The sequence below is a fragment of the Botryllus schlosseri genome, chromosome 13, assembly GCF_051294905.1.
Source record: "Botryllus schlosseri isolate E-star chromosome 13, Bs_hap1, whole genome shotgun sequence".
In the NCBI taxonomy this organism is placed as follows: Eukaryota; Metazoa; Chordata; class Ascidiacea; order Stolidobranchia; family Styelidae; genus Botryllus; species Botryllus schlosseri.
The window spans coordinates 7,743,533-7,769,170 of NC_137248.1; the positions used below are offsets into that span (position 1 = coordinate 7,743,533).

A 25,638-nucleotide genomic window follows, 5' to 3' on the forward strand; every position below is an offset into this window, starting at 1 on the left:
CATCCTTGACAACTTGTACGTATGTTGATATAATCGCAATGGCATGGTAAGAAACATACCTCTATCTATAGTCAAACTCTCTAGCAGGGCGAGAAACATTGTTCAATGCTTTGACCTTTCACAACACAGAAACACCCTACATTCATGAGCTCTCAGACGTTATTCTACGTAGTTTATAACATATTTTATTTATATAATTTGCAACGTATTTTATTTCTATAGTACAAGTCACCATGTAGTAGCCTATATCGTCTTTTTTCAATGTGATACACATCACCATAGTAACCTCTGATTAGATACTACACGGACTATGTCTATTTGGTTAACTGATTACTTAAAAAGGTAAACGAACCCCAGGTTGAAAGCCACTGGATTAGATGATATGGTGATTATGATCGGTAACTAGGATGCTTGTGGGAGAGAGATTCGGACAAACGAGAACAGTTCACACCGATTATAAAAGCAGGGCGTGGTAATTTGTGAGATATAATCCGAACATGAAACAGAACATTCAAAATTCAAACCACGACACACTTGTACGTCCCATCCACGGAATCTGGTCTAATGATTTCGTTACAAGAGACTTAATGCGGCCTTGAGAGTACAATTGAGTAATTTAATAATTGCCTATCCAAGTCAGTGAAATGCTCGCGCACAAGATCGTTGGTAAACATATTTGATGCCAGCTTCTCTGGCAACGATAGATTTAGCGAAAAGAGTGACATCCCCAACAAGCAATCAATCGATAACTTCGGCCGGTCGTCCTTTTAATGTTCTTCAGACATGACCTGCTGAAAGCAATCTTCGATTAAACGGCTCATACATTCGGTACGCATTCAAAATTTACACCTGTGCTACATAGCTACAATACAGTACAATTGGCTAGTGAGTAACCCACCTTGGTTCCATCCAGGCGATTCTCGTTGGGATCATCCTTTGGTGTAGATGACTCCACGCTTTGATCCTGGGAGGTATAGGAATCATTGAATCTTGGATTACATACCGCATATATTTCACTAGTGAGCAATCTACCTGGGTCCCATCTAGGGGATTCTCGTTGATAGCATCTTTTGGCGGGGCTGATCCAGGAGCTATTAAAGCTTCAATTACGATTTGATCCAGGAGCTATAGGAAGTATTAAAGCTTTAATTACGTATTGCTTAAACTTGGCTAGTGAGCGACCTACTTTGGTTTCATCTAGGCGATTCTCGGTGATATCATATTTTGCTGGAGGTATCTCAACGATTTGATCAAGGAGCTATACGAATTATGGAAGCTTTAATTACATACTGCTAGTAATTGGCTAGTGGGCAACCTACCACGGTTCCATCTAGGCGATTCTCGTCGATATCTTTTGGTGCACGTAATTCCATGATTTGAACCTGGAGCTATAGCATAGGAATTGTTACAGCTTGAATTACTTAATGCTTATAATTTGGCTTGTAAGCAACCCACCTGGGTTCCATCTAGGCGATTCTCACAAATATCATCTTTCGGTGTAGGTAAGTCCGCGCTTTGCTCCTGGAGATACAGGAATTACTGAAGCTTCGTTTACGTAATGCCGTAAAATTAATATCATACCAAATTCATGCTCGTAACACAGAAGCGATATGGTCGGGATGTAACATTAAAAAAATTATATTCTGGTATGATTGGCTGTGAGCAACCTACCTGGGTTTCATCCAGGCGATTCTGGTTGATATCATCTTTTGGTGTAGCAAGCTCCACGCTTTGATCCTGGAGGTATAGGAATTATCAAAGCATTGATTAAGTACTGCTTATTAGGGATGGTGTGAACCTTTGAGAGGTTCACGTTCGTATGACCGTGAACCGTTTTGAAAGGTTCCGTGTGAACGCGAACATAAGCCTTATGACGTCACGTGACGTCATATTGCTAATTCCAACCCTACAGTTCAGTGAAGTGATAGCCTATATCAGAGGTCTCAAACTCAAATGTGCTTGCAGGCCAATTTCCTGGTTTTTGATGACGCCGCAGCAGCAGCATCAAGGGATATTCAATGTATAATTTTCAAGTAGGCCTTATTTGACGGGACCTTGCAGACAGGAATTCCTCAAACATCGTGGAGATGTAATGTACTATTGTACTGTTCACTCTTGGCACACAACAAAATAACATTTTCAAATATTTGAATAAAATTGTTTTTGTGCCTGGCATAATTTTTTTTAATTAATGAGTTATAAACATCATGCGAGAGGATGCATCATGACATCGTAAAACTGTCGGGTTATAATAGTGCAGCTAATGGACCTTTGAAGTGCCACAATTTTATGTAGAATATTTTGAAATTTACTGGAGATTGATCTGATATCAGAGCATTTGAGCGGTGTAGCCTAATCCTGATTTTGATATAGTCGTGATACGCATCGGCAATTGTTACTGTCATTGCCAAAGTCAAATTAAATCAGCGTTAGATATTGCCTTCGATTATTATTATTAGAACATATCAATAACAACTTAAATGTAATCATTATTGAGCCACAGTAATAGCATTGCTTCTAATACTTTTTAGCGATCGTATCCCTTGTGCTTCCAATAAGATTTCTCTAGCCCCTGTCCATTTTCAACACAATTTCAACACAACGTGAACCTCACACGTTCACACCATCCCTACTGCTTATACTTGACTAGTTAGCAACCCACCTGGGTTCCGTCTATGCGATTCTCGTTGATATCATCATGGGATGTAGATAAGTCCACCATTTGATCCAGGATCTACCAGAATTATTATATCTTTGATTACATACTGCTTATAATTGGCTAGTGAGCAACCTACCTGGGTTTCATCTATGCGATTCTCGTTGACATCATCTATTGGTAGAGCTGATTCCACGATTTGATCCAGGATCTACCAGAATTATTATATCTTTGATTACATACTGCTTATAATTGGCTAGTGAGCAACCTACCTGGGTTTCATCTATGCGATTCTCGTTGACATCATCTATTGGTAGAGCTGATTCCATGATTTGATCCAGGATCTACCAGAATTATTCTATCTTTGATTACATACTGCTTATAATTGGCTAGTGAGCAACCTACCTGGGTTTCATCAATGCGATTCTCGTTGATATCGTCTTTTGGTGGAGGTAACTCCACTATTTGAACCAGGAGCTATAGGAATTAATAAAGTTTCAATTACATACTGGTTATAATTGGCTAGTGAGGAACTCACCTTGGTTCCATCCAGGCGATTCTCATTGACATCATCTTTCTGTGTAGGTAACTCGACGCTTCCATCCTGGAGGTATAGGAATAGTAAAGCTGTGATTACAGACTACTTATAATTGGCTAGTGATCAACCTACCTTATTTTCATTTAGGCTATTCTCGTTGATATCATTTTTTGGTGGAGCTGATTTCCCGAATGCACCCAGGAGCTATACGAATTATTGAAGCTTAGATTATGTACTGTCCCAAATTTATTATTGTACCAAATCAACCGTCACGACGCAAGTGCTACATGGTCGAAGTGTGATAATACAAAAATTGTATTCAGGCATAATTGGCGGCTGAGCAACCTACCGGGGTTCCATTTAGGCGGTTCTCGTTGATATCATCTTTTGGTGAAAATAATTCCTTGCTTTGATCCTGGCGGTATAAGATTTAATAAAGCTTTGTTAGTATTGCCGTTAACATTGCTGGTTAACGTATTACCAATGCCGAAAATCTCAAATACTTTGGGGTTTTACTGGATTTGAACATGTCCTAGAAGAGTCACGTTCAGTCGCTTATATCAAAATTGTCATGGAAATATGATCTGTTCTACCGCACTAGACGCTATATGCTGCCGTGGTTCTTCTGATATGCTATAAATCTACACTCCAATCAATTTTACAACATGGCATTCACTGATGGGGCGCTGCCAGTAATAATGCAATTCGGCCTCTGCTAAACCTACAACATCAGATGCTCTATGTCAGTGTACTGCCGTAAATTTTTGTTGTACCATATAATGCATCGCTTTTTCGAATACTGCAAGACTTTTCATGTCGGGGAAAGGAGGTAGAGAGGTTACAAGAAAAAATTTATAAATCAAAAACCTGCATGTCCTCTTCTTTTTGTGACCTTGCACCTATTCTGTTGCAGAGGTAGGTCCATACCGAACTAATAACCCTCCCGATGGGCGTCATCAATTCCACGATTGGCTTGATGCGCTAGAAATTGTGAAAGCTTTAAAATTTCTGCAACAGAATCTACAGATTTTAGTGCTGTTCAATGTCAATGTGAAATCACACACAAAAATTGTATACATCATAAATAAAATACCTGTGTGGAGACTGCCCGTCTTGATATTGCACCTGTCCCAGTGCAGATGTACGTCCATACCAAACTAATAAACCTCCAGACTGCAGGCTTCATCAGTTCAACGATTGGCTGGATATGCTAGAAATTGTCAAAGCTTTCATTGGGTACTGCTGTAAAATTGCTGCCCAGAATCTACAGATTTGTGAACTTTTCATTATAAAAGTGAAATCGTTTGTTCTTTCATTTATTGCAAACATTCACAATTGTTTAGATCATGAAGAGACTGGTGAATGACACACACATTTTGTAAAACTTCATAAATATAATACCTGTGTGTAGACTGCACTTTGTGATATTGCAGCTATTTCGGTGTAGAGGTAGGTGCATACTGAACTAATAAACCTCCCGATTGGCTGCATCAATTCCACGATTGTCTTAATACGCTAGAAATCGTTAAGGTTTGATAAGGTACTGCCATCAAATTATTGCACAATAGGTAGGTCCTGGCCATTTGAGGCTCGAGTCATATGACTTGGTTCGAGTCATGCAGAATGACTCGAGTCCAAGTCAAGTCAATAGACAGATTGACTCGGGTTGCGTCATTTCCGTATTTTGACAAAATGACTCGAGTCAAGTCAAGTCATCAGAAAATCGTGACTCGAGTCGAGCTATGACTCGAGTCACGATTAACCGTAGGGCTTGAAAACCAAATCTAAACTCCTTTGCCAAAGGGTCCTAAGTTGTTTACGAAAGATTGCACGGCCACTTGAAAATATACTGCTGCTGCCTTATTATTTCCAATTGAAACCCGCACACCAAAATTTTAATCCTTACAATTTTAATTACAACAAGCGTAACAAGAGTAAAGTCAACAACGTTTTTATTACACGTCAATATTACAATGAGGAGTTTGGCACTGTTTTTTTTAACAAGTTTGGCAATGGTGATGGCCGATGCATCAATGCAAAGCGGCTTTTCCATATAAATGTCAGGAATGTATGATCTCACAGAAGATTTGTAATGGGGTATTCCAGGAAAACAATGCTCACACAAGTATGTTCTGACGAATAATGAGGTCACAAAAGTTGCGAAACGGTGAATCTTTTGATCTTTTTGAGACATATTTTTGTGACATTTTATCCATTGAAAATCCTCGCATCCCTACTCTGCACCAACTCCTAAACCACTAACAATGACACTAATTCGCTATTTGGGGTGGGATGTGATGAATATCAGTGGTGAGAGACCACCTATGAGCGATAGGGAGACCTAAGGACCTAATCATAATGTGCACAGCTGAAGAATTCGAATTTGCATTGACACTGGTATGTTGAGTGTTGCAGACTATGCTAAAATCAGGGTGTCACACAAGAATATAGTTATGTGTTTCAACGTCTTCATAGGTCATCTTGTCTTCCCGTGTTGTGAATACGGTTTTAAACAATGTATGTATGTTGCACAGCACATAGTCAACACTCACCGAAACAGAAGAATTGAAGTATAGCAGAAAAGCCATTCCAGAAAAGATAGCCGAAATTATTGTCGAGATGGATATTATGCTGGTGTCACATTGACCTAAGGAATTTAAAAATACGAGATTAAAACAGATATGGTGTATATTCACTACACGCAGCTATAATTATCATGATCTGAGAATTTGCAATTGAGCGTCTTACTTCGTACTGAAATGTTTTATGGTAAGTTTCATCATAAACTCACCTTTACAATTGATGACGGCTGAAGCCGGTACTTCTAACGTTACACCAGGGCCAAGTCCTGATTTTGGATAATTTCCATAAACTGTGATACTGAAATTACACACAATATTACAGAATTGCAATGCTTAGGTGCATATATTGCTTGCTATAGCACCTGATAAAGTAATTTTCATAAATGGCTGAAAAGCAGTGATATGCATCTAAATCTTATTTCGATTTCATTTGTTTGACTGACCTGTAATTGTCGGAGACCTCTCGATGTGAAATTTCGTAAGAGGGTTGCACTATGCTAGTTGTTTCAACTGAAGAACCATCACAATTTGACTGCAAAAGAAATAAAACAAAGATCCTTTTGCATGCATGATATAAATATCACTTACCTTAGAATATATTATCACATATCCGGTAACGCAGGTAAGCGGACTAATGGCAAGATCAATCTTTCTGGATTTGGCGAGCGATATCTCCAACGTAGGAGTCAAAGCTGCAACCATCAAATCAGAAATTTAATCTGAAGTTCGCACCCCTCAGAGTTCATTGAAGACAAGCAACTTCATTATCGAAAACGCAATTGCGTTAGACATACCGTATTTGCAATTAACTGATCGACAAGGATAATGACTACGTCAATGGATATGTGAAGTTAACAAATTTGAAAACCTCTTACATGAGATTCTCACCTAGATACATACAGCCCATTGAGGAGTTATAGCTAAGTGGACCTCTACACGTTATCAATCAGAAACTGATACGAAAATTGGAAGCAAATTTAAGTGAATGGGAGAGACACGATGGTTAATTGACAATATGAAATTTCAATTTTTTGTCGATTTTCAGGAGATAACAGTGATACAGTTAAATACAATCATTGGTCTTTCAATCCCTTACGGTTTTCTGTTGTTTGGCAGTCTGCTGATCCCTGCTGTAGTATTACGTCATTCCGGACATTGGGATCTACGTTGACATCAACGGCGACTTGGTACTTCGTGCATGGAGATAATCCAATGAATGAAGCCTTGTTTTCATCATAGCTCTTATTCATTTCCGCACTATTTTGACGAATGGTGTAACCCTGATTGGAGAAATCAAATCGTATAGCATTATCATCGTATCATTCAAGATAGATTGCTCTCAATTAATATGATAAAATGAATGTGTAAACTTTAAAATTGTGAGTAAGCCGGAGTTGAGTTCAAGATATTCTCAATCATATACTTAGATGTTGGTGTATATAATATAAATAGGTTATATCAACTTCTGTTTGGAAATTTTACTCAAAATTGTATACAAAATCAGTAAGTAAACCTATTCATATCAAACATTAAATATACCAGCATATCCGTATATGTACCTGGATAATATCAGGTATGTTCCCAGGTCCTGAAACACTGTAACTCACTCCGACACTGTCACTGGTAGACGGAAAGCACGTGACAACAGGGCGTATCGTCACTGTCAAGATAGAATATTTATCACAACACAATACAACGGCGAACTGAAAATAATTAAATCAAAACATAGATAGTGTGACTGCATACTGCATATAGTCTACTATATAGGTTATGGAGATTCAAAATACAGGTATAAACATGAAAAGGTGACGTGACATGCAGTAGCCTGGGTGGCAAAGGTGCCAATGCTTTTAATTTTTGACTTGGGCATTTTGACGCCTTCTATATTCAATATGTGGCGATGAATTTGTGATGTTACATGGCTTAATAAAAAATATCTTCTGCCATCCCCGCCATCTCAAAATTTAATTCTTTCCCTCAAATTCTCATCCGGTACTACACCTATGGTGGCATGCATATCCCAGACACTCATATCTATCAAGTTTAAAATTACGACAGCAAGTCTGTCCACATCACATCACACCTTTCGTTCTGCAGTTTACCGATCTCGCTTCCACATTAATATTTGCTCCAGATGCTTTGTTGATTGATACCGTTACCAAGTAATCAGTGTAGGGGGTCAGTTCATAAAACGTGACCGTTCCATTTCCATACCCTTTCATGATTGTGTGATCCGCGGATGATCCAGTACGAGATATTGTGATCGAAAAACTCTACATAGAACAATGTGGTTACTGTAACATGACATCCAGTAAAAGAAAAACACTGACCAGATAACCTCGGTGCATAAGTAAACTTACCTCGACAGTAGCGGAGTTGAACGCGTCATTTACAGCCGGAGCAGAGTAGCTGACAGTTAACTTATTCTCAGTACTTGCCATACACATCACATCGGGTTGGAACAGAGCTGGTAAGATATGATCCAATGAAATGATATTGAGCATAATGCTTATAGTCATATGTGTTTAAGTATGCAATGAATCCATGTCATGTGTGGAATTGCAATGAGAAAATATTTAAAGATCAAAAAATATATGAATGATTACTCACGTTTAGTAGTGCAGGTAATTGTGGTTCCATCAATTGCAACGTCAGCGCCAGCATCCTTGTTGCCAATGACAGTTACGCGGTAATCGGTAAACGGCAGTAATGACTCGAATGTTGCTGTACTGTCGTCAATCGCAATATGTTTTGTAGAAACAGCGGCTCCCGCAGAGATAGTGATCGAGTAATCCTGAATATGACGATAATGTGATTTGTATGAGCGAATGAAGTTACACCTGCATTCATCATTTCACAAGTTATAAAATGACATCAGTGAAATCTGAAACGAAAATATCTACGTAATATACTGTAGCTGTTGCAGGATTCATTTGAAATACATGTAAAGCATTTATATTACTGTAAATTAGTAGAGTAAAAGATCATGTTTTTCCATAGCATGATATGAAATTATGTTGAAAATAACTGAAGAATTGTCTGGTCGGACACGGTTCTTAAAATGCATCATCGAGAAGACAGCAATCCTAGGAATCTTCTGCGGCATTATCACTGACCAAATGAAATTCGTGCTTGGCTTTTGAAATTCATGTTGTCCACAAAAATAATACTCACATTGACAAGCAAGGCGTTTCTGCCTAGTTTGGCCGGTATGGTATAGACGTAAACGGTGATGGTGTCGACTGTGGCCTCACAAGAGGGAATAATTTGAATAATGTCTGAAAACACGAAAGCAACCATGGGTCTCAGTCACGCACATGAAACGGTGAGATTAAAAAAAATTTCCGATTAGCAGTGATTTGACGTGAACTGCTGAACATGGCAAACACCACTAAAATCAACGGTAGAATTGAGATGAAACTCATATATATATCACATATATCGATATTTCGACACTATTAATCAGTTTAGAATCAACTTCCCATGACAGTCACGAGACTATTGGTGTCAAAGACCAGTTATTTCATAGCATATAATCATTTGTGCACACTAGAAATCTACACAGGGACATAATATCTGCTCATTTTTTTTCTAGGCTAGTCTGCAAAATCATGTCTCAGGTTTAGAGAAGATGTCTGTTTGCCAGCAATATTTGGATTATTATCATGATTTGTACCCTGACATCACAGCGCAAAGATGTGACTCAAAATCGCTTTCCTACGGCTTCGAGCTTGTCATACACATTTCAACAGATTCAGAATATATGATATTACCTTCCTCGCAGCTCGCATTCACAATTTTTTCAATTCTGCTCGGTGAGAACCAGACATCTTCACTGGTGAGCAGATTGGGAACCTGCGAAAATTCCAAGAGTTGCGTCACGTTAAGGTTGTCGCCGACTCCGACAGCTAGCATGAGATCGTATTTATTTTGCGCTGCATCAATCACCGACGGTATCTTGTCCTCTCGCGATTTTCCGTCACTTATCGTCACCAGTATGTTAAAATTCGAATCGTCTCTCGACCGCATTTCATCGTTGACCGTTTCCAAGCCCGTGTACGGCCTGGTGCTGTCCAATCTTTGAGAGATTTTGTCTACGGCCGATACAAATTTCTCAACAGATTTGCCCGCTATCTCGTGCTCGGTTTTTCGAGAGAATTGAAAAACGTCCACGAGCACGTTTTGATCGGAAAAACTGGCGGCGACTTTTTTCATGTATTTTTTCATTTCGATGAAATGATGGTTTTCCATGGAATCGCTTCCGTCAATAAGGAAAATGAGACTGATCGGTGTCGCGGTGCATGTGCGATCTGAATTGACAATGAAACTCGTATGCAAATGCAACATTATATCGAGTCAAGCTGATACTATCGGTAACGGGGTCAATAATAAGCCTACCATATTTTCAGCTCCCAAAAAGAGGTAATTTTTTGACGGCAAGTAAGACGAAAGTAGAATTGTTACGTTTGAGTTTAATGATGTTCTACATTTCCTTGGTAGTTACAGGCAAAAGTTCCGAAAACAGATACAAAAACAACAAATCAAATTTATTTTTCGGATTCATATCGTGAATACTTTTACCAATAAGGAACGATCATTCCTAACGATCGAGTTCGTGAAATTGTTCACACGAAATATCATTGAAATTATATAAAACTGTCAACGTGCTGATCCAACTAGAAGGTCTGTTGGGTTCGAGCTTGCGCCAAACCCTCTTATGTAAAAAGGCGCACATGTTACAAAGAGCGTTGAACGATGTTTCCAATTACAATATCAAGAACTTACGGCTGGTAGGGCAATTCAGCACGTTTCACGGCTGCAATAATTTTTTGGAAATAAATACGTATCGCATAAAAGTCTTGTTGAATGTATATGCCACTATTTCGATATGCGAAAAAATTGGCATTTGAGAATGTTTGAGCGTCCTTGGAGGACCATTCCCATTTCTTAAGAAAAGAGGACATATGCTATGCCTAGTCAATAATGAAATAAGTTATACTGTAATAAAGCACTAAAGCAGCTTTATCTGTGTTTGCGGTGTTTCACATGTATTCTGCTTGACTACTTTTATCGAATTGATCGTAATTTACATTTTTGAATAAGGTAATGAGAAAGCAGTATTTGCATGGATTGCAGTTGAGAGCGATATTTGCAAGCGCCGGGGATTAAAGTCCCTTTACGACAATCAGGACCAATGTTCCCTCTAAGCTGCGCACGTGCGCAAATCCGCAGTGCCGACACGGTCTCTGCGCACAGAAAATCTAAGTTGCGCACAAAAAATCCGAAATGATGACCTTTTTTAAGTCGTTTTGCGCTGTTTCCAAGGCTCTGCGCAGTGAGTTGGTGAGTGTGCGCAGACTCGTTCAAAATTAGAAGGAACATTGATCAGGACCATATCTCAGCCAGAAACGTGGAATGCCTTCCGAAATCAAGTGTTGATTGAGCACAATTGTTCATCATTCGTTACTCGTGTCTCATCATAGAAAACCAAAGAATTGTCGCACTCGGCAGGCATTCAAAAGTGGATTGCGATGATTCGGATACAATCAAAGGAGCATTTATCGTAGCTTCAATCTCAAATAAAGTATAGCCAACAATCACACTAATTTTGTATACAATCAAATGTAAGATGCCTTTGTCAAATAATGCTTGTAGTTGATCTATTTATGCGCAAAGACTGGGTGGGTCAAATGTGTCTGTGTCATGCGACGATCTTTAACTGAACCCAGCATATAATAAATCGAATTCATAGTGTATAAATCCCAATGAAGTAGCCCACATTTGAAAAAAATAATACCGAAATTCAGACACGTAAATGTATCAAGATGATGTTTCAAAATGCAACGCTTACGTGTGGTGGTGCAACTCACAACAGCCGGATTGGGTTTCACTGCGGCGCATTTTCCAGTAACATTAGCAGTGACGGTGAAGTTGTAAGTCGTGGAATGACGCAGGCCGTAAAACGAAGTCCTGTCCGCACCGCTCGGTATGTGCTGGATGACACCGTCAGACAATTGCACTTCATAGCCCTGAAACATAACGACCGACAAATCTGTAGCTGCAACATCATGTATACGAGATGGAATCAGATGAAGCTCACCGCGATATGAGAAGTACTGTCGGGTGCAGTCGCGTGCATGACAGTCAAGGAAGAGTCCGTCACAAACGGACAAGTAGCATCCAAAGTAATAAGTTCTAAATGAACAGGAAGACGAAGTTGGTAAACAGTCCTGCTTCAGCATCATTGTTCTTCTCATGGTGTGATGATTATTCAGTGATATTTTAAATAAATATCACAAAATTTCATTTTTGAAATGCCTAGTTCTCACTGGGTATTTTGTAAATACATTTAATAATATTGAATTTTATGGAATACCTTGTTTCCACAAGTGATTTGCAAATTCTGATCAATTAGTCATATATCCAACCACTACCCTAGCAGTAGGAGGAATGGATGTTACATAGTCTTTTGGCGTAGATTAAAAAGCTAGGACTCTCATTCATCTATATTCGATCGCCAATTATCTACGTGAGACTGTCAGATTCATTTCTATGTCCAGTCTGACAAAACCTCCCTGTTAGGTGCTCTAGCACATGCAAATGATTCAATAAGCATACAGTTGAATGGCCAATATAAATTCACAGCAAAACATACTGCATATCCACCTTGACCACCATACGATATTCAAGGAAACGACTAACAAGTAGAGCATACCTCGGGTCATACAATCAACACATTCTCTCTCTACCGCGTAAGGTGCATCTGCTACCATTTCTAGATCGGCGCAGATAGTATAGTTGCGAGAATGTTCCAATCCCTGAAACGTAGCTGTCTTCGACCCGTCAACCATAATCACTTCCGTCAGGTCCTCTGATGGTATCGTCACGGTATATTTCTTAATTGACCACATTTTTCTTGTCTGCATTTAAGAATGCATGATTATTCAATACAATTATAAGAAGTGAATAACTTACGTTGATATAGCTGGAGTCGCTGACAAGGTCATGGGGATCCGTTGAGATGCTCACACTGATCGACGATTCAGTAGCAGTTTGACATGGACATGATAGTATCAGTTGAGCCGGTACTGAAAATATATGTTATAATATTAACAAAGCTCTATACGTTAATCCCGCCCCTTTTCACTGGGTCACAAATTATAAAGGTCACCGGGTCAAGGTTAAGATTTGGTTATGTCATACAGCATGATTGTTTGTGGGGAAGTTGGCGTAGTCTGTTAATCCACTTCTATTTCAAGTATCTTCTCTAGTAAGTTTCGAAGTGTAGGGGGTTTATCTCAGGTCCACCTCCTACCACAGAAAGATCCAACAAAGGACACATATGAAGAAAGAGAATGAATGAGTTGTGAAAAGAAAGAAGGGCATAAGATCATGAACTAAATCAGTGGTTCTCAACGAGGGGTCCGCTAAGCATTTTCAGGGGGTCCATGAAGCCTGAAAATAGTTGATAACCTAATTTGTATTTTTTTCAATTTGGAAAATCACGAGGCCGTTTCGTGATGAAATATCCTGCTGTGCAGACTAATTATAACTGCTAAATTGCCAATACCGGTAGCCCACTAATACGAACATTTTGCTGTTTAAAGATGTTTTGTTGGGGATTGTGGAAAAAAAGTTGGATGATTAAGGTCAATCACGGTGACTTCGAAATTTTTACAAAATTCAATTTCTCCTTTGATATACAAAACCATATTTTCCATAATAAATTCAAGATAAGATGCTATATCGAAATGACGTTATATGTTCAATAAAAAAAATGTTGGTCAATTTTGGTCCCATGTTTGTTGCGATCATACCGAAATGTGTCGATGGAAGCATTACGCGTTATCAAATCGAAGGCGTGGATATTCAACACACGACCACATATTTCAAGTAAGCTGCATGGAAAATCGCAAAAACTGCAAAAAGCTGCTTGAAAAAATTCAAGAAAAGTTGCAATGTAAGATTTCTACTAACAGCTGGAAACACCATACGATACTACATAACTTCTGAGTATTTAGGAAGATGCCGGAAGCTGTAAAAAAGTTGCAAAAGTTGCACAATCTTTCCCTAATGATAACTCATTTTGTTGCTGTTTATCACTAAGCCTACAGTTATCACTTCCACAATACAGATGACGATTGCACGATAATTTGAACTGAAACTTTGTGAGGGTTCGTGACGGTCCGACAGGGGTCCGCGAAGACAAAAAGGTTGAGAACCACTGAACTAGATAAGTAATCACGGTAGCCCAGATCACTTGAAACTACGAGCCGACAATTTCGCATACAGCCCTTACCTGAGTATTGTATAGGCAAATACTAGCAATAAGAACGGACGTATGACCCTTACATGTGTCTTGTACAGACTGATACTAGCAATAAAAATCAGCTTTAGTAAATTAGTAGTGACTTAATTTTAAACTAATTTAAAACACCTTGCCGCTCAGGTGGAAACTCACAACATTACCACACAGCAAGACAGATGGCACACTGGTTGAGTCAAATCTTGATTTATGTTCTAATATTCGCAGATAAATATCAACATGAACAATACTGAAAATATCAATATTTGTATGCTAGTGATAGAAATGTAAAATCGGTGAACGACGTAGTACAGCTTGCTTATAATAGCATAGCATGGTATGCAGAAGCGCAGATCGTGTGCATGTATATCATGAGTAGGTATATATGCCGCAAAAAAACATCAAGGACAAAAATAAACTACGTCTTTTTCTTTTCGTGTCTAGACGTACATCGCAAGTGAAGTTCATGAGACCTTATCAGTCACTTGACAAAGTCATTTCCTGAACTATGCATAGTAAATTGAGCTATACATAAACTCACCGATTGGTGTAACAGATGGTGGTTGGGTAGCACTGCAATTGATCACAATTGAAGCTGGTACTGTGGATGTTACTCCTGGCCCCAGGCCTTCATTTGGATACTTCCCGTACACCGTTATGCTGAAATAATACATACAAATGAGGGATTTGAAATACAGTATAGATACACCCTGCAATGGTATCGAAGGTATCACTATTGAGTCAAGGACTCATTTACATCATCTATACATCAAACCCTAATTTCAAATAGAATTCTTCAACTAACCTATAGGTATCTGTGGCGTTTCGATCCGGAATGACATATGTAGGTTGAGCGGCGGTTTCCGTTACGAACGAAAAGACACCACAATTCCCCTGTTAATAAGCAACAAAATTGCAAAATTCTTGTACACGTGCACACACAATACCTCTTACCCTGGAATACATGATCACATATCCTGTTACGCATGTAAGCGGACTAATATTAATATCAATCAGCCTTGATTCCGCGAGCGAAACGTCGAATGTCGGTGCCGTAGCTGAAATCATCAAAATTGGGATGTGAAAATATATTTTGGTGGTTAGATTCCCCCTATTCCACCACCCAATAGCAACTTAACCAAGAGATCCTTCGACTACTCAGGACCTATCGTCCGGAATGCATTACCACCGCATATCTGTGAATTGCATTATCATAGATTCAAAAAAGACCTACTTAATCACCTCGTTATATTGACCCTGTTGCCCTATCTCGTCCAGACATTGCTTCATTGATCATTCGCTAACATAGTTTATTTTTTTTTCCTTTTTCTTTTCTAACTTATATCTTTTACAGCCATACCGTATAGAGTAAAGTGTACCTGTTCGATGCGGGTGTGATCAGACTAGTTGACCCACAAGGTCATATCGATCATTCCTATCTAATACCGAATAATGTGCATGCATATTTTCTGCACCACCATCATTGCCGTCTGTTGTTATGTATTTTGGTTGGATAAAAAGAAAGACTCTTGCTCTCTCTCTCTCTCTCTCTCTCCTAAGCACTTACGGTTATCCATTGTCCGGCATTCCCTTGATCCTTGCTGCAATATCACATGATGCCGAATGCTCGAGTCAATGTTTACATCAACCGTGACATTGTACTCCTGACACGGGGACAATCCAGGAAACGAAGCGGTGTTAATTTCATAGTTGTTGTACAATTCTTCGTTATTAATTCGAATGGTGTAACCCTGCCAAAATGTTACCATAAATGCTAATAATTTCAGTGTACTAATACAAGTATATGTCCTCTTAATGTGAAAAGCAAAACAGATGGACCGTACTATAACACCTTATTGTTACCATCTGGTACCATCACCGGTAGTCGGCTACTGCCCTACTGGTGGCATTTGGATTCATACATAATGCGACATCAATCAGCTCAGGACAATGGCATATTGGATATGAAAATCTTGCATTCACTCTTTCTCACTGATTCCAATCATCAACCGATGTCAATTTATCAGTAAGCAAGCTTTCGCAAAATTTAAAAAAAACATGGACATTTTCACTTGCTCTCCTGCTTTTATACTTATACAATATTCATATTATTGCCCTGGAAATTTAATACTTCAGATTTCATCCACATACATTTCTCAAATACAACAAGACCAAACACGTCCGCATATGCGTCATCTACTTACCTGGATGATAGCAGGTGTGTTCCCAAGCCCCGAAACGCTATAACTCACTCTGACGCTATCACTAGTCGAAGGATCGCATGTTACAATAGGACGGATTACAACTGTAAAGAGAAAACTAACATCACATTGAAAACAAGGTACAATAATAATTTATATGTATGCATTACTAGTATTAATAGTATATATACTAGGAGGAAAATCGGCACTAAAGCAGATACTAGTAATGCATACTGTTAACTTTACTTTGAAGAGATGTATAAATTGCTTAGTATGTCAAGAACAGTGATGACAAAGCCTTCATTATTTCAAAGCCTCACCTTTTGTTCTGCAAGTCACCAAGCCAGTTTCCACATCAATGTCTGCTCCAGATGCTTTATTAATTGATACCGCTATCAAGTAATCAGTGTATGGAGCCAGTTCATAAAATGTCGCCTTCCATGTTCCATACATTTTGACGACCGTATCATCTCCGGATCCAGTCGGAGATATTGTGATCGTGTAACTCTGCACAGTAATTAGGTTTGGTGTCATTGTGATATGATCAACTCAACAGCAAACAATCAATTCACCTCAACAGTGGACGAGTTCACTACATCAATTTCAGGCAACACGGAGTATCCGACGGTTAATTTGCTCTCAGTACTGGCTTCGCATATCACATTTGGCCGAAATAGAGCTGGTAAATAATAATTAAAACAAGGAACAAGACCTTAATAGAATGCCTATATCGCAGAGGTATTGGTCATTAGGTGAATCAAGAAAATCCGTGTCGTGCGTTCTGTTATATTTTACATAACATAGTAGCCATTTTCACACATCTCACATATCCGGTACCGTATATTTGGCACTGGTCTTGATTGTCTTTGAAGGAGCAGGAGTTCTAATAGAAGTATGAAACACTGGATAATTTTTTTGTGATGCCAAAGTAATTGGAGTGGAGTTAAAATGAAACAATTCATAATTCATTGCTCACGCTTGGTAGTGCAGCTAATAGTAGTCCCATGGATTGTAGCATTGGAACCAACAACTTCATTCCCAACGACAGTGATATGGTAATCAGTAGACGGCGATAGTGCGTTGAAGGTTTCTGTACTTTCATCAATCCTAATCTGCTTTGTGGAAACTACAGATCCCCCGTAGATGGTTATCGAGTAATCCTGGATATTACAACAATACATTATAATCAATTATTATGAAATAGAGAAATGTGTATATGATAAATCTACGACAGAATGCATTTGTCTTATATGTGACATGTAATGCTCTATACAAGATACTGCTGCTCTCCTATTCGACGTGAACTGATCCAGTACACAATAAGTTGGGTCGTTCTGAAAATTGGCAGATTGCATTATTCGATCAAGTAACATTGCACGACCTCATAATCTATGAAAGTCAAACTTTCTTACTGTGATCGACTGTTACTATTATTATTAAACCTGTCATGAACCGAATAGAAACTACACAAATCCTAGAAGGGGATATCAGTGACAAAATCGATGCTGGATCAGTGATCAGTCACGCATGTCCATTGCTCATTATCATGCTAGCATTCATTTCAGAGCGGGTACCGACATTGACTCAAATGGAATGCTAAAATACACTTACATTGACAAGTGAGGAATTTCTACCGAGCCGTGTGGGTATGGTGTATACATATACGGTGACCGTATCAGTCGTAGCATCACATGTGGGAACGATCTGTATGATGTCTGTAAAACAGGATGTTCTGTTTCCACACATGAGGTTCTGTTCAGATATATCAACATGATTACCAGTTAGAACCACCACAACATCGTGATCAAAAAAAGGAAAAGAGGAAGTAATCTAAGTTTAACAATCCAACATCCACCCACTTAGGTATATGTGACAGAGAGAGACAGAAAATTAATGGAATACCTATACTCATATTGAAATGTTTCAAACTGGTTGCATGTAGCATTTTTAACAGGGCCAAGTGATATAGCATGATGCGCTGTATCCAACGATGATTATGGCAGCAGCTATCCCAAACAAACCACCAAACTCTTATGCAAACAAGTTTCAAACCAATGACAGCAATGCATCAAGTCTCGACAATAACAAACACCGCAATCAAATCAAGTCAACATAACAGTAGTTGATATCTGTGGTCATTTCAATCTAGCATCGACATATGCGCTACCAGACAGGTTCATTTTTATAATTCCAATACTTCTCAAGGAGCATATCACCTGCACCAATGTACTAATTAAATAAATATGTTTATTCCCCTCCTACTTTTTTGATCATCACCTCGGTCATCGGATTTGTACCAGCAACACATATATCACTTTTTTGACAACATGGACTTTCACTTATTGTTCACGTTTAAACACATTCACTGTTACCTTCCTCACAGCTTGCATTCACAATCTTTTCCACCTTGCTCGCTGAAAAATAGTTCTCTTCAATAGTTAGTGCACTGCCAACATTAGAAAATTCTATAAGCTGCGCCTTATTGACTCGATCACCGATCCCAACCGCTTGCATAAGACCGTAGGTACTCTTCGCAACATCAATCACAGATGGGATTTTGTTCTCGCGTAACCTTCCGTCAGTTAGTGTCACCAATATTTTGAAATCCGAATCGTTTCTTGACAGCATTTCGTTGTTGACCGTTTCCAAGGCAGTATATGGCCTGGTGCTTTCCAACATTTGTGTGATGGTATCCATGGCTGACGGGATCTCTTCAACGGAATAACTAACTATCTCGTGTACCGTCTCTAGAGAGAATTGAAATACGTCCACGAGTACTTCATGACCGGCAAAACTGGAAGTGACATCGATGACATATTTTTTCATATCCTTGAATTGATCGTCTTCGATGGATTCGCTGCCATCGATCAGAAAAATGAGATCGATCGGTGTGGCGGTGCATATACGATCTAAAGTTTAAAGAAAAAAATAGTGTACATGATTCTACCTGGAACAAATAATGTGGGCCACACTGTTTGTAGTGGCCAGGCCAGTGACGAAATGTTTCTAATTTTTACAAGTACCAACCCTTCAGTGTTGGGATCAAGTCACTACCTTCGAGTCACGAGTCATTTCGAGTCATTGCACATTTTGACTCGAGTCAAGTCAAGTCAATCGATTTTCGAAGGTGACTCGAGTCAAGTCAAGTCACTCGATTTTTGGAGGTGACTCGAGTCAAGTCGAGTCAAGTCAAGTCAAGTCACGAGTCAAGTCACAATTTAAGTCAAATTGCCTTTTCGAGGTATGAGGCGTGATTACGTCATTGTATTTTGCTAGCTGTCTGGAACACAGATTGAGTGGTCATTGATTTTGAACTGACGAAGGAATATAGAATTAGATATCCACGCAAGTAAGACGCTGTATCGCTCACATATAAGTAGAACTAATAAACTACGAAAGTAATTGCACAGCCTCAGTTTATAGTAACCAGCCAAAATAGAGAATAGAGAAACAAATTAGAAATATGCAATACATTACCCTTTTGCAAATTGATATGATACAATCCGAGCCTGAGCCAATGGTTGAGGACTATATAAACTGTTTTCGAATTCAATTTCAATAAAACACGAGGTTTGGTTAAGTTAAGAACACAGAACAGAAATAGACATTTTGCTATTACTTTACTAAAGTCTAGTTTGCGACAACGTAGGTTGTAAGCTTTGATCACTTCGTTTGCGATCAATATATTTGTGAGAGAACAATGGAGGCTCACTAAAACGCACGATCATTGAATTATTGGTCGCTCTCACGGGTTACACCAGCGTAGCGCGAACAATCCGAACATATGCCAGATACAGTGATTTTCATCGACACCGATTACTTGATGACTTGAAATTGACTCGTGAATTTTGCTCCGAGTCACGAGTCAATCCACATTTCTGATACGCCGAGTCAAGTCAAGTCAAGTCATTTTAGCAAGGTGACTCGAGTCAAGTCAAGTCATACGAAAAAGTGACTCGAGTCTGACTCGAGTCAAGTCATGACTCGAGTCATCCCAACACTGGATCCATGCTTGCGTTTGGTGTTCATTTTTTTACCTTGTGTTTAAATTTACATTCACATAATTTAAACTTGATGTAAGGCTGAAACATGTTATTTTTAGCTTCACCTGTCATACACAGCAAAAGTCCATGATGTATTGTTTCATTGAGACATAGTGGATAAAAAAATGCATGCAAGTAATCAGGCTCACCTTCTAGGCTTGCATTTATAATGCTTTTACTGATTCCAATGAGATAAGCGTTTTCTTCAACATACGAATATTCACTGTTATGGACAAAATTATCCAATACTGTTTCGTCAGCCATTTCTCGATCTTCTCCACTGCCAAGAAAAAGAAGCATATATTCATAGTTGAATTGAGCGTTATCGACATCTGCTTGGGTGAACGTGTCATCATTGTCTTTCTTTCCGCCAGTCACCGTAATCAATACTTTTGTTGATCCTGGTCTGTTTGTTGGGGCTACTTTTTTGTTAACAAAGTCAAGGGCTCGATATGGATATGTTCCAGCCTGCATTTGTCCCTCCGACAAGCTCTTAATTTCAGATTTTAAATATTCAATGGACGTTTCAGTGACCAACTGTGCTGCAATTTCATGTCTGATGTCAGTCGAGAATTGCACTACATCTACACGCAGGCTTTTGGATCTGTTAGACGGTTCAAAAGCTTCAATGACTTTCACCGCCCAGTCCAGCGATTTTTCAAACTCATCACCAATCGAAGCACTTCCGTCAAGCAGAAATACGAGATCGATTGGTTTTTCTTCACACTTTGAGGTCACTGGAAATTGAAAATTTCAAGTCAGAATAGCCCAGTTTTAACATGAAAATGTGTAGCAGTATAGTAATCTACGATTATTACTTCATTTTCAATTAGCCTAATCGTACGAAACAGGGATATCTAGATATCTTTGGTATGAAATTCTGAGTGATATTAGAATTTTGGACAAATACCAATATCACTTGCAACAGATTTTTACCGATAAACCGATATCAAAATGTGACATATATCAAGTTCAACTTCTCATTAGTAAACATCTCGAAATAGGTTGGCGGACAATACAGTACCTTATTCAAATCATGACCATAGCGACCAAGGCCATGACACGAAGCCCAAGAGTCAATTTTCATTATAAAATACCCAACGATCCTGAATGGAAGGACAAACAAATTCTCTTGAAAGACTACTTTTTTTTACATTTTTGCATTAATGTCCCTGTTAATGAAGCCTCTCCTAAAATATATTTTTGATAAATTGAATTCAACATCTATGGTCAACCCTAATTCAATTACAGATGCGGTACACGTACGCATACGGCCGAAACATCTCAGAAAGCGCACATAGTGACATAGGCCTACTAATCTACTGATGATATAATTCGTGCGGCGTTGAACTTAATTTCGATCAATCATTCTTCAGTGACTTATTAATCTCTGATACTTTCCATGATTTTCTGCCAACATGGAAATCTATAGAGGGAGGGTTCTCTACTTTTCTATCAAGACAACCTGGAAACAGCAACAATGCGGCATTTAAATGCGGCAATAAAAACACAAATCAACGGAGTTGACAATGGAAAAACCCTGGAACTGGTTAATAAGACGTTAAGGATTTCAGACACCGCAGTAATTTGGTGTCGAATACAGGCAAAATTCACGAATTGCGACAGGCAGGATATTTGTTTGACACCAGCGCAGACTAACAACAAAACAAAGTCACGTGACTTTTGAGCTCAAATAGCAGCCGATTTCTATTGCCGCAGATATCAAAACATCGCCGCAACAATAAAATAGCTGACACCGCAGTGTCCTATATGACGTCGTCACAAGCAAATCTCACGGTTCAATGAAATTGGTTCACGTCATACTTTACATTTAATCAAAGGCAAATTGACGGTGATTTTTGACCACCTTGCCGAGCATTAAACTTGATGAACCGGGCATCAATCGAAAGCTGACGCTGTACTGCTTGCGAAAATATACATTTTATTCCGCTCATGGCCCTGGAACCCCCACAATAATCCCCAAATAATTCATCGTTGAGGAGGTTGGCAGTGTGACGCAGCAATGCTGTCTGTCTGGCACAAGGTCGAACTCGATCACAATGCAAAATACTAGACTGATTTTGGAGGGTTCCGGGACCATATGAGCTGAATAAAATTTATATTTTCTTAATCAGTACAGCAGAAGCTTTCCATCGATACCCGTTTTATCGAATCATTGGTGATAATTAAAAATATGAAGAATTGAATAGTTTATTCATATTGAAATGAACCCGAATATTTTCGGCTGACACTCGTCAGGGGTAATCGTCAGCAACTAGTAGAGAATTGGAAAGAACATTGTATATCAACAATCGTATCACAAATCGTATCACGCATAAACCCAGATGTCCCCAGATTCATCAGAACACGTGCATCACGCTCGTTGAAAAGCTCACCCTTAACTCATCCGCTTATGATTGATGCTGATCGATCAAAGGCCATTAATTCTGCCATCGGCAAACATCTAATAGATAAACATAGAAGGTATGCGGAAACTAGAAATCGCCAAGTTTATGTATCAGTTTCACTGCGGTCGTTGCCCCGAATATTTCAATGACTTCTTTACCTCTGAATCAAAAGCGCACAAGCACAACACACGCGCGTCCACGTCGCCAAATATCATATGATCGACCGAAAAGATCATCGCTCTATCAAATATGCCGGACCTAATGTGTGGAACAGTATCCCGCCGGCCATCCGGCAGTCGACGAGCATGTCCACATTCAAGTCGAAATACAAGCAATTACTACTAAATAAATACGGTCCATCCTCAAGATTACCGGACCACGACTGACCTATCGATCTCGCTTCCCATGACATGCCGCCCTATTTCTTGTCGCTTCCTTTTTCTATACTATCTACTTTACTTTCATTCAGAGTGCATGCCTCCTCTTTACATCGCCTAGGCCAAAGTGGGTGTCCGATTCCATAGACAACTCCTAGTCGCTTCGACATCTTCCTTTTTTTTCATTGTATCGCATTTTTTGTGGTGTGTTGAACTGATAAAATTGCTAATAAACCATTACCAATGATGATGATGATGATAATCCGATTTGTGCGAATAATTATCGAGACGACCGATTTCGAATCGTTGGGCGAGGCCGTTCACAATTCCATTTGTGTGCCTTAGAGTCGACTTTTATCAAAATACACCAACCAAAACTCTGTCAACAAAAGGAGTTCGTGTACCACCTAAAATAGTAGGCCTGCATTGAACGCTCTCTCATTCACGAAATTGCATGCCGGTGACGTCATATTTTGTGATACGATTGTTGATATACAATGTTCTTTCCAATTCTCTACTAGTTGCTGACGATTACCCCTGACGAGTGTCAGCCGAAAATATTCGGGTTCATTTCAATATGAATATACTATTCAATTGTATATAGAAGTTCTGTACCTCCAAGAAGCTCTTCAAATATGAAGAAATACATTATTTATCCGATATAATTTTATACTGGTTCGCTACAGTGCCTTGAACTCGAATTCATTACTTCCCGATACCATTAGTCATTATCCTCGCGAAATGGATTCGGAGAATATGGGTAGCGAATGTAATATGCATCAGGTGTCGAAAGAACTCGCGGAGACGCAGATTCCACATCAACGTGGCTTATGTAGCACGAGTGCAACGAGACAAACGCTGGTAGCCATATAAAAAAATAAAAGTTTATCCAACAAATTTTACTACATAGTTGCAGGTTCAAACTCCAGCGTTCCCCGATCGTCCTTCATGTGACGGAGAAATTTGTTCGCGGGTGATATCAATAATATGCAGTTCAATACTGACTCCAGGGTGGACTTGATTTGAGATATAATCATAATTTTAATACAGTATTCTTAAATACAACTTACCCGAAGAAATAGTATCGGCATGAGCAGCACAAATCCAGATTAAAATTTCGGTTAATATTAACTTTTCGAGCATGATCCCAGTACTCACTTGATGATAGCCTAGGCTGCGTAGGGGCTAAGACGATGTTAGATGGACAGATTGATTGGTTGAATAATAGGGCTTACTAAATAAAGGGATCTTGAAACTCTAGATATCCCTGTGCTAAATATATGAATTCGCGGACTTAGGATTATATCCCATGGATAGAGTCGGATTCAGATACCTCCGCCTTGGTTCGGATGGGATTTAACCATAGGAATTCCGAATCGTCATCAACGTTTTAACTAGATTCTGCAATGTTCCCAATACCGCGCCGCGAAAGCGCTGCCTAGAGGCTTTAAAATATCGCTCCTGCTAGTCAAGAAGGAACGTTAACCACACAACGTATTTATCAATCAATGTCAAAGTTGGTGGTTAACCTCGGTTAACTAGCAATTCCCGATGCTTTTCGCACCGTTGAATGCGGATGGATGCTTGATTAAGAAAACGCTATCTTGAAAATAATACTTCGAATACCGCAGTCTGAAATTGTATTTGAAAGTGCCGAATGTTCCCAATCTGTGCGCCTCGTCGACCATGAACCGCATTACTACGTGGAGTTCCGTAAAAAAATTTAGGTGATTATTGCTCGTTATTTTCATCTCGCTACGTCATAGAATTCGCAACTCGCCAGGAAACGCCTTGCGATCTACTTTTGTTGCGAAATATCAAGCTCCTTGTCGGAACCAAAAGACGTTGGACGATTGAGCGGATTTCCCGACGATTTGCTGCTTGAATCAGTTGGTTCGGTAATTGAAATAACAGTGTTGATAACTACGCTTTAAATACAAACGAATTAGTCGCAAATCCAAGGGATGTCGGTCGCAAATCGTTCGTCACCATCCTCCAGCAGAACTACAATCAAGCATCTGCATCCCCGCGATGGTCGCTGCGACACAGGATTTGAATCTGCAACTGAAGGGGCCTGATGTACCGACCCAATATGGTACGATCTCAATTTTGAATTGAAGCAGTAATTCAAAGTATATTTGCATATCGATATCTTCAAGAGGTTGGCGATCCTCTTTTTAGCAAGCTCACAAAAATTCTTTCTATGGTCAAATTGAATTCCAAACATCTTGGTATACAATATACACATGCAACTGAGACGCAAGTCTCCGCGCACATCTAATATACTAACTGCTTCTAACTGTGTTCAAAGCGGCGAGTGCATTCCCGAAACTAAATTATCGGGTAAGATGTTTTCGTGCATGACGATGGAATTGGGAAAACCAAAAAATGCTGATGAGGAATTTCACGGTGGGTAATCTTGCCAGGCAATAATTTATTTGTATAATCTGCTGCATTTCCCGTACCACGGAAACAATGTTTTGAGAGTGACACGACATTCCCTTACTTTTGTACATGTTGATTGTGGA

The 25,638-nt window shown here is 39.2% G+C and overlaps 1 protein-coding gene across 29 annotated transcripts; it reads right to left on the reverse strand.

Annotated features, from left to right (window-relative positions):
* Window positions 1–159: 159 nt before the first annotated feature.
* Window positions 160–25,638, reverse strand: LOC145453162 (uncharacterized). Of its 29 annotated transcripts, none has more exons than XM_080331120.1 (44): window positions 24,181–25,634; window positions 20,475–21,062; window positions 18,655–19,191; window positions 17,894–17,997; window positions 17,259–17,442; window positions 16,855–16,961; window positions 16,603–16,789; window positions 16,286–16,386; window positions 15,649–15,832; window positions 15,036–15,139; window positions 14,887–14,975; window positions 14,623–14,741; window positions 12,752–12,864; window positions 12,492–12,672; window positions 11,877–11,971; window positions 11,628–11,805; window positions 9,550–10,086; window positions 8,951–9,054; window positions 8,387–8,570; window positions 8,137–8,243; window positions 7,860–8,049; window positions 7,336–7,436; window positions 6,873–7,056; window positions 6,365–6,468; window positions 6,220–6,308; window positions 5,986–6,074; window positions 5,747–5,841; window positions 4,596–4,709; window positions 4,288–4,404; window positions 4,062–4,175; window positions 3,544–3,609; window positions 3,327–3,398; window positions 3,195–3,260; window positions 3,062–3,133; window positions 2,929–3,000; window positions 2,796–2,867; window positions 2,663–2,734; window positions 1,672–1,737; window positions 1,456–1,521; window positions 1,320–1,388; window positions 1,187–1,258; window positions 1,033–1,125; window positions 899–964; window positions 160–788 (listed from the first exon to the last, which is right to left on the reverse strand). In XM_080331120.1, the coding sequence occupies exons 1-44, from the start codon at window positions 24,251–24,253 to the stop codon at window positions 768–770; spliced, it is 6,018 nt and encodes a 2,005-aa protein (XP_080187246.1). In that variant the 5' UTR covers window positions 24,254–25,634; the 3' UTR covers window positions 160–767. The 29 variants fall into 29 exon arrangements, 24 of the variants coding, with proteins under 24 accessions (XP_080187246.1, XP_080187245.1, XP_080187259.1 ...); XM_080331119.1 differs by having other exon boundaries at window positions 160–791; XM_080331133.1 differs by lacking the exon at window positions 4,288–4,404 and having other exon boundaries at window positions 160–791; window positions 4,062–4,134; window positions 4,669–4,709; window positions 24,181–25,638.

Excerpts from the sequence above, each read along its gene's own strand:
- LOC145453162 (XM_080331119.1), bottom strand. The coding sequence starts at position 24,253 with ATGCTCGAAAAGTTAATATTAACCGAAATTTTAATCTGGATTTGTGCT. Across the intron at positions 10,087-11,627 it reads TGTGAGTTGCACCACCACAC|ATCGCACATGCACCGCGACA; the intron begins GTAAGCGTTGCA and ends TTGTCAATTCAG. Across the intron at positions 792-898 it reads ATCGCCTGGATGGAACCAAG|CAGGTCATGTCTGAAGAACA; the intron begins GTGGGTTACTCA and ends GATTGCTTTCAG.